The sequence below is a fragment of the Ornithodoros turicata genome, chromosome 3 (genome assembly GCF_037126465.1).
Source record: "Ornithodoros turicata isolate Travis chromosome 3, ASM3712646v1, whole genome shotgun sequence".
NCBI lineage: Eukaryota > Metazoa > Arthropoda > Arachnida > Ixodida > Argasidae > Ornithodoros > Ornithodoros turicata.
In genome coordinates, this window is record NC_088203.1 from 75,050,622 (window position 1) to 75,060,235 (window position 9,614).

General features: G+C 54.9%; 2 protein-coding genes across 2 annotated transcripts; both read left to right on the plus strand.

Moving 5' to 3' along the window:
- The first annotated feature begins 3,682 nt into the window (after positions 1 to 3,682).
- On the plus strand, positions 3,683 to 5,560 carry LOC135389682 (uncharacterized). Its single transcript, XM_064619715.1, has one exon. The coding sequence runs from the start codon at positions 3,683 to 3,685 to the stop codon at positions 5,558 to 5,560; it is 1,878 nt and encodes a 625-aa protein (XP_064475785.1).
- A 379-nt stretch (positions 5,561 to 5,939) lies between these two features.
- Positions 5,940 to 8,999, plus strand: LOC135389683 (uncharacterized). Its single transcript, XM_064619716.1, has one exon. It carries the CDS (start codon positions 5,940 to 5,942, stop codon positions 8,997 to 8,999), a length of 3,060 nt encoding a protein of 1,019 aa, XP_064475786.1.
- The last annotated feature ends 615 nt before the right edge of the window (positions 9,000 to 9,614 follow it).

Genomic DNA, 9,614 nt, shown 5'->3' on the forward strand with positions numbered 1-9,614 from the left:
TCAGCACCTCTGCTGAATTCGTGTAGCCGCAGAGACATCGCGGAGAATGGAGCCTGCCGTGGGTTGGATTTCTCGTCGCCAGTGTTACATCGTGAGCCAGCAGACGAACCATCCAAAGGTTTATTCCCAAACCAGAGAGCCCGAAGAAAACTATCCGCTCCCAACGGAAGCTTACAGCAAGAATCAGAACACAACAGGACGCGCAGCGCGTGAACAGTTCCGCAGCTTAGTCGTCGTCACTATATAACAGTATCTGTATCGTCTATACAGATGTACATAAAATATAGTTTAGGCAAATAGGTAACCGGTTACAGTACAGTGTGTGCGTGCAGTATCATTTCCACATGTACCTGAGAGCAACTGCAGCTTACCTGCCCACAACCTGTATATTACTACACATGCTGTGTTCTTTTAGAAACCAACATTGTTTTATTTTTCACTGAACCGACAATCAAAAACACTCAATATCACTAAAAACCTACGCTAAAACCCTATGCACAGGGCAATACATAATAAGGTGACTCAGGACACAGCACACTGACAATTACAAAATTGCCTATATTGCTTTTTTTCCAGTTCAGAGTTGTGTATTGTATAGTCTTTTTATGTGCTGCGCCCTGTACTGGAGTTTTTAAGGACTTTAATGCAGGACCAAACCAGTTTTGAGCGCCCAAATTTTAACATCGTTCGACAAGGACACATGTGACTTGCTTGTGAATATAGTCGCTCATAGGTTCGCGCTGCCCACGGAGTTCAAAATATGCCACCTTCAGGACAGTCATATTGAAGCATAGAAGTTGGAAATCTTCGTGGGTTGTAATGCACTCATACTGCAGTCATTTGGCAGTGTGTTCGAGCTCCTTGCAGCACAAGCATTCGATCTCCTTGGGCATTATGACACACCAGCCGCACCGGCACCATAAACAGCAAGTGCGCATTAAATATCAGGACACGGAATTTCACAGAACGTTTACATGTTCGATCACAGTGTAAGCGTACAAAACTGGCGTTTATTCCGTAAGGTGGATGATACACGTCTGAGGCTATTCCTGGCCTCGTCCTTTTCTCTTCTGCACCTACCCGATACACTTTTAACCACACACCACGCCGTTGTAACAGTCGACGTTACTCACGTCCATCTTGCACACAGCAATGTTCTGCTCCTTTGTTTCAGTCACACCATCAGTGGAGTGCAGCTGTAGCTTCCACAGTTTCGCCACGAAACCCCCCCCCCCCCCTTGACTACGTGATCATCCGTAACGAATCACGACAAAGTAGCCGGAAAACGGCGCCAAAAAGCGCGCGCTGGCTGATCGAACTGCGCATGTGCGCCGCGTGCCCTCTCCACACCCTCTCACTCGAATTCTCTCTCCCTCCCCCCTGTTCCGGGCGCTTCGCCAGGCCATCTGCTAATACTATCGAGAAGCAGAAAATGAAGATCCAGAAGACGAAGGAATTCACATGTACAAATTTATTGACACGGTAAACATATAAACAAGAAGCAACATTTCAATGCAAGTAAATCTACACGATTATTACAGAATACTGCAGAATAAATAAAGAATAAATAGTGCCGAGCAACAGTAAGCGGGACTATCATATTATACAATCCTTAAGGGAACCTATTAGGTTTGGACAAAGTAGATATTATTACACACATACATAGCACGTGATGAGTCGCAGAAGCCATCCGCATCATCCCAGCACAACTGTAGAATTTTCAGGTGACAGGGGCCACATGCTCGCGGATCGCAAGGCAACGAACAGCTGTCGGCGTCTGAATGAAATAAAAAAAGAAAAGGAACCTGTTAATGATATGGTAAACCCCAGCACAGGCAACGTTAATTCGCTGAATACGCTATGTAAGACATGCTATCGTTACTCGCCTAATGACAAAATTCGAGGAGCCCGGCGTACGCGATGCACGCTGTTTTCCTTTTCATGCACACCAGTGTACTAAACATCAGACACATTCAAATAGCGCAACAAAACGCAACAAGTAACGCCACGCATAATTATCTACCAGATCATGACTGATAACCGGCAGAAAGCGATGTAATACGGGACAAGGCGTACGTCCATGCACACAGTTAGGCGACAGTATTAAACGTCTGATCACTGACATGCATCATACGTTTGTCTGCTTACCTTTCATTCAGGCATTCGACCATGGCTCGAACATCTTTGAAATCCACGAAACGAAATCACCGTCTGCTCACATACGTAGACGCCAGCTACACAACGGTCAGACGGGTCGGCGCCTCGAAGAAACGAACGCGGGAGAATCCACCGGTTAAATGAGCCTCAGCCAATCATGATCGAGAAAGGTCACCTGGGGGACCGGAGCCAATGGAAAGTAAATAGCCGGAATTTGGCGGGAAATGCCAGCGGCGACACTATTTTCGCGGCGGCGAAACCCGCTTACTGTGCCTCCTCTGACACCATCTCCCATCTCCAGCGTCCACTCTTTGTTCCTCTTCTCGTAGCACTCTCTCCCTCCTTTTTCCAACCGTCGCCACTCGCCCTTTCTCTGATTCTCGGCTCGTCCTATCAGCCTCCGCGTGGACCCGGGGCGCCATCTGTTTACAGTCGAACACAACTTTTGGCTTACATCTGTCTCCCCACGTTTTAAAGTTGCAGTCCCGGCAACCTGAACATCCAGGACGTAGTCTGTAAACCGCCTGGGTGTCTGCCCAAAACTGGACCGTTGTGAATGTCTCACGGGGGAAGCGTGCCCAAGTTCAGGAGGAGCGGCCTGCTCTGACGAGACGGTCGGCATCTCTCTTGTTACCGGGGGAACCGACCCCGAAGGAAGAATTCCCCACCAGCCTTCGTCAGGACTCGCTGCTTCGGGTGTAGGGAGGCCTCTGACTTCCGTTTGTGGCAGCTTCGTTACAAAGGTGCAGGGCCGCAACATGTTCCGGTGTACTCTACGTATGGATCCTTGTCCACCCTCTCGCTGCACCTCGAAGACAGGCACCCTGGGGTTTGGTTGTCGCACCACCTCATACGGAACGGGCTCTCATGTGTACTGTAACTTCCCACCCCTGCGACCAGCATGGTTGCGTACAATCACTCTATCTCCCACATGTAAAGGCAGTTCTCTCAGCCGCTTATTAGCTGTCAGCTCACGGGAGCCCAATGTTTGGGCTACTGGGTCATAGACTTGTTGTACTCTTTTCCGATGACCTTCTATCCAAGTCCTAGGTGTCCATCCCCCACCCTCATTTACCTCGGGCATCATCATGCTCAGAGGACACCTTCCATTTCTTCCAAACATCAGCAGGAAAGGCGAGTAGCCCGTGGTCGAGTGTACGGTGTTGTTGTACACCCACATCATCTCTGCGATGTATTCAGGCCAATTCTCCCTTTTGTACTCTTCCAGCGTCCGTAGGAGCTGCAGCACCGTCCGGTTCATTCGTTCACAGGCACCGTTTGTTAACAAAGAGGACGAGGGGCGGGGCACCCCGCTCGTGTATATGACACAATAAACGTGCAGTTGTTCTGCAACCACGGTGACGATAGGCCACGTCTGATTACTCTTAAGTAACATTGGTGCCGAAACCCGGGAGATTGGCCCCTTCGACTGCCCTCGTCGCAACGCCTGGACCTTCCACTTCGGCAACGAGGCAGCACGCCAGCCCGGGATTTCGCCTCTCGTCATCCGGAATTGAATTCCACAATGCCTGTGGACCACTTGGATGGGCTCCGGCGCAGCAGAGCAGGCGCAAGAGGCGCAGTGACCCGCGTCGTCAACCGTCTGCGAGATTGTCCTAGCGCAGAGGTCACAGCCGAGGGCATTGAAGTGGACCTCGACTTCTTGGTCGCACTAAAGGCCGCGCTTCACGACTTGGACCTCCAGATCTTGGCGCTCACGGAGGATGACAAGTACGACGACGAGGTGCAGGGCATACTCGACTGTGAGCAGCAGTTGGAGGCCGCGATCACAAGAGCGAAACGAATGCTACGAACCACGTCAGCGGCAACGGTGCCAGCGCCGGGCGCCTCCACGGTCGCGCAGGGCGACGCGACGCGGAGCTGCCCAACGAGCCGAGCTGTATCGTTGCCAAAGCTGCAAATACCGAAGTTCGGGGGCAAGTTGCAGGACTGGGCCCGCTTTTGGGAGCACTTTCAGGCGACCGTCCACGACAACCATTCATTGGCCGCGGTGGAGAAGTTTAAATATCTTCTATGCTACGTCACCGACGACGCCAAGCGTAGCATCGACGGGATCAGCCTAAGCGGTGCAAACTACAACGTGGCCGTCGAAGCTCTAAAGCAACGCTTCGGTCGCACAGATCTTCTGGCAGCGGATCACATCGATAAGCTACTTGCGCTTCGGGCGATCCACAGTAGCGATGTGATACAGCTCCGGCACTTATTAGACGAAGTTTTCCGCCACACACGTGCTCTGGAAGCGCTGGAAATTCCGCTGTCCAGTTATGAAGTGGTGCTGTACAGGGTCGTATCTCGATGCCTGCCTCCAGAGCTCTTCGTGCAGTTTCGGCAAAGGAGAAAGGAACTGGTCGCATCTGCCGACGCGAGCGCTACGGCGCCGCCCACGGACGCGACGTCAGCCTCACCATCAGCAGCAACAGAGGTTAAGGCGCTGATGGACTTCACGCGCGCGCTTCATGGATGGCGCGTTCACGTCGAAGCGCGAGAGGAGGCTGCGCTTCACCGACCACGGCCTTCCCATCAAGACCACGCGGATGATGAGGTGCCAAGCCCCTTGCCATCGGCCGCTGCACTCCCAACCGTAGTGAGCTCTGCCCCCGCCACCGTCGTCGCCGCAGAGCCGTCGTCGCAAGCTCCTGAACCGCCAGCGTGCGCCCTTTGTCGGACCGCTGATCACCGCATTGCAGCTTGCTCAGCATCTCTCACACCGGAGGAGAAGCGCCGGCGCCTCGCTTCAGAGCATCGCTGTTTCCGGTGCGCGAGGCGCAATCACATCGCCCGGCGTTGTCGTTCGGCTGGAAGCCTGAAGTGCGGTAAATGTCAGGGGAAACACCTGACGGTGCTCTGTGATATACAGCCTCAGGCGAACGGTCGGAGCGCAGCAGCCGCGCCAGTGTCGGTGCCAGCAGTCCAGGCCACAGCAGCCTCAACGTCCTCAACCATTACGTTCTTGCAAACAGCCACAGCGACGATATCCGGTCCCGGTGGGTCTGCAGAGGTGAGAGTCTTGCTCGACACCGGAAGCCAAAGGACATTCGTCACCGAAGACTTTGCCCGACAGCTTCGCTGCCCCATTCAGTCTTCGGAAGGCCTGTCCATCTTTGCGTTTGGCTCAACGCAGGCCTCCACATTCCGAACGTACGACAGGGTCTCGTTGTGCGTTGCTGGTTTATGCCAGTCATTGGAGGTGGATGCCCTCGCCATCCCGCACATCTGTAGATCGCTCAGCCCTCCAGTAGATGCCCGAATCACAGAAGTACTAAAGCACCGCGGTCTCCGTCCCGCGACGACTTCATGCGCCTCACAAAACGTTGATCTCCTCGTCGGTGCGGACCACTACTGGCGTTTCGTGTCAGGGAAGATAAGAGCGCCTCCCCAATGACATGACGGCCATCGAGACAGTATTTGGATGTGTCGTCCAAGGCGTAGCTCCACCCGGCTCGGCGCAGGACCACCATGCCCTAACGTCGCTCTTATGCTCCACGCTCGACGAGGGACTACCAGAGCCAGCTGACCTCTGGCGACTAGAGGCTTTGGGCATCACGGAGTCAGAGCTGTCTACTCCCGATGGAGCCGCAGATCTCCAAGTATTTGAAGACAATATCAAGTGGCGAACAGACCGATATGAGGTGCCTCTCATGATCAAAAAGCCCGGTCTCCCGCTCGAGGCTAGCAACTTTGCCACCGCTGAGAAGAGATTGAAGGCCCAGTTGCGACGTTTCAGCACGGCGCCCGAAGTTCTGGAGCAGTAGGAGTCCACCATGCGCGAGTACTTTACCGAAGGGCACGCCGAACCGGTGACTGAGCCACACCCGACCAACAATCTGTACTACTTACCTCATCATGCGGTCATCCGCAACGAAGCCGTCACTACCAAAGTCCGAATAGTGCTTGACGCGTCGTCTCACGTCCCCGGCCAACCCTCACTCAACGACGTCTTGGCGAAGGGTCCGAACCTAAACAGCGACCTCCTGCGTTTCCTCATCACGTTTCGGTCCTCTCCCATCATCCTCACCGCAGATATCCGCAAGGCGTATCTGCAGATCCACATCCGGCCGCAAGACAGGGACGCCCTACGTTTCCTGTGGATCCAGGAGTTGCCGTCGGCATCCAACCCTTACCCAGCAGTCAAGCAGTGGAGGATGACAAGAGTGCCGTTCGGAGCCTCATCCAGTCCATTTCTACTCGCAGCAACGTTACACCACCATTTCCGTGCCTGCACTCGCTATCCACTCACGGCGGCTCGTCTGTGTACCAGCTTCTACGTAGACGATCTGGTGGTTGGATGCGACAACACGCAAGAGGCCGAGACCTTATACACGGAAACGAGGGCCATCTTGCAAGAGGCCGGAATGGACATCCGGAAGTGGGCGGCGAACTCAATGACGCTTCAGCGGAAGTTCCTCGAGGACGGAACGGCATATGACAACGTTGGTTGCATGGACACCGTGCTTCGTGTTCTGGGGGTGCCATGGGATCGTCACGCGGACGCACTCTTGGCGCCAGTCACCGCGGTTCACGCGTTCGCCAAGCTTAACGAGCCCACGAAACGCACGGTGCTCAGGACGCTTTCCAGATTGTACGATCCATTTGGGCTTCTAGCCCCGTTCACCGTCACCGCGAAACTGTTGTTTCAAGCAATATGGAAGGACGCCGTGCCTTGGGACCGACCAATGACTAACACAGCACATCAAGTTTGGAACAAGTGGGTGAACGGCCTGCCCACTCTTTCGCTGTTGAACGTGCCCAGATGCACTGCCGGTACGAACGGCAGCGTCCAAGATCTCCAGATCTTTGCCGACGCTAGCCCGCGAGCCTACGGCGCGGCCATCTACATGAGAGTAGACAGGGGCACGAAAGGCATCAGCTGCAATCTGCTTCTCGCCAAGGGTCGAATCGCGCCGCTGAAACCGGTAACACTACCACGCTTAGAGCTACTCGGCTGCCTTCTCGCTGCTCGTCTCTACAACCGCATCCGCGGCGTCAGGCCCAACGTGGCATGGAAGGCAACCTTCTGGACGGACTCTCAGATTGCGCTGCAGTGGATCAAGAACACGACTTCACGGTGCCCGCAGTTTGTAGAAGGCCGCGTGCGGGAGATACGGCACCTCACCGATCCTGGTCACTGGCGTCATTGTGACGGGAAAAATAACCCAGCCGACCTGCTCACGAGAGGAATCTCCGCGGACGAGCTCGTCAGCAGCGAGCTGTGGTGGGTTGGACCCCCATGGTTGTCTGGTAGTGTCGACCCGCCTCTCGAACCAATATCGAACCGCACCCCATCATCCTCTCGGACGGAAGAGACGTGCTGTCCAATAGCGATCCACCATGGAGACCCCATCATCCGGTTAGAGGACTACAGTCTACTCAGCCGCGTGCTTAGAGTGACAGCATACGTGCTCAGATATGTCAACAACTCGCGGAGACCTGGATCAAGGCTAACCGGGCCCATATCTGCACAAGAACTGCATTCGGCAGAGCTTCTATGGGTCCGCCGCACTCAACTAGAATGCTTTGGCGCAGATGTCGTTGACCTTCAGGCGGCGCGACCCATCTCCCGTTCGTCTGCTCTTTTGACTCTGAACCCATACTTGGACGCAAACTCGCTTCTTCGGGTGGGAGGAAGATTGGAGTTTGCCGACGAAGAGGACAGCACCCGGCATCCCGTACTTCTCCCGGCCAAGCACCGTCTCACAGAGTTGCTTGTCCTTGACGTCCACCGGCGTCTCCACCACACCGGAGTGCAAGACACCCTCTGCGAACTGCGGCTGAAATACTGGATTGTCAAGGGCCGGCAGACTGTTCGCCGCGTGCTCCAAACGTGCCTACAGTGTAGGCGTCGACGGCTGTCGTCACAGACTGCACCGGTTGCTCCTCTCCCGCGTGAAAGAGTTACTCCCACGAGCCCATTTGATGTGGTGGGCGTAGACTTCGCGGGCCCTTTGTACGTGCACGAAGACGGCAAGCAGCGAAAGGCGTACATAGTCCTTTTCACCTGCGGCGTCACACGTGCGGTGCACCTCGAGTTAGCGACCGGAATGTCCACGCAACACTTCCTCAGTGCCTTCCGGCGTTTCACTTCCAGACGCGGCGTGCCATCCCTCATGATGTCCGACAATGCCCGCACCTTTCATCAGGTGTCTCGTCTGCTCTCCTGCGAAGATGTACTGAATTTCGCCGCTACCTACCGCATCCAGTGGAAATTCATTGTGGAGAGAGCACCTTGGTGGGGCGGGTGGCGGGAAAGGATGGTCCGCTCCGTCAAGGACGCCCTGAAACGGTGTCTGGGAAGGCAGCGCCTTACCTTCGAAGAACTCACCACCGCCCTCTGCGAAGCTGAGTGCATAGTGAACTGCCGGCCACTCACTTACGTCACGTCCGAGACCGAAGACCTGAACCCTTTGACACCGGCGGACTTCCTCGTAGGAAAACACCTGACGCTCCTCCCAACGCCGGGCGAAGTCACCCCGCCACCGAGTGCCAAGGGCCTCCGGCAGTATCTGAAGGTCCAAAGGCGGCACCGCTCGCAGTTTTGGAGTAGATGGCGAAAGGAGTATCTCCTTCAGCTAAGATCGGCGCACATGACACGGCATAAGCCAGAGTCACAGCTACAAGTCGGTGATGTGGTGGTCATTCACGATAAAGGGCCCCCCCTGATGTGGAAACTCGGCCGCGTCACACAAGCCTTTCCCGGGCGCGACGGCGTCGTTCGTGCCTGCGCGGTCGCGCTCGCCAACAGAACTGTCCTCCACAGTCCAGTCCAGTTGCTACACCGCCTAGAAGGGGACGTGGAGCGACCGGCAGCCCGCGGAGGATGTTAAGAAAGAGGACGAGGGGCGGGGCACCCCGCTCGTGTATATGACACAATAAACGTGCAGTTGTTCTGCAACCACGGTGACGATAGGCCACGTCTGATTACTCTTAAGTAACACCGTTCCCATGTGGATGGTAGGAGGCCGTCCGAGTATTTTTGATCTCGTACAGTCTGCACAGCTCCTCTATCACTTTGCCCTCGAAGCATGCACCTTGATCCGAGTGCAACCGTGCAGGACACCCATATGGTAAAATGAAGTGCTTCCACAATGCCTGTGCTGCGGACTCCGCAGTCTGATCGCGTGTCGGGACTGCGACGCAGAACTTGGTAAAGTGGTCGATGATAACTAGCAGATACTTGAATCCCCGTGGGGATTCCTCAACGGTCAAGTAGTCCATCATCACCAACTGCAGTGGGTACTTTGTCTGGATACAGCAAATTGGAGCTTGCTGCCCCTCAGCTCTAGCCAAGTTACAGTTTCGACAGCCGGCACAGATATCCTGGGTGACTTTCCGAAGGTTGGGGTGGTAAAAGAACCGCTGCAGCCAGGAGAACGTCTTGGAAGGACCAAAGTGTCCCTTCTTCTCGTGCATCCATTCCACGAGTTCATGCAACGCTGCGG

What these genes read in the sequence shown, in the direction of transcription:
- LOC135389683 (XM_064619716.1), top strand. Translation starts at nt 5,940, where the DNA reads ATGCGCGAGTACTTTACCGAAGGGCACGCCGAACCGGTGACTGAGCCA.
- LOC135389682 (XM_064619715.1), top strand. Translation starts at nt 3,683, where the DNA reads ATGCCTGTGGACCACTTGGATGGGCTCCGGCGCAGCAGAGCAGGCGCA.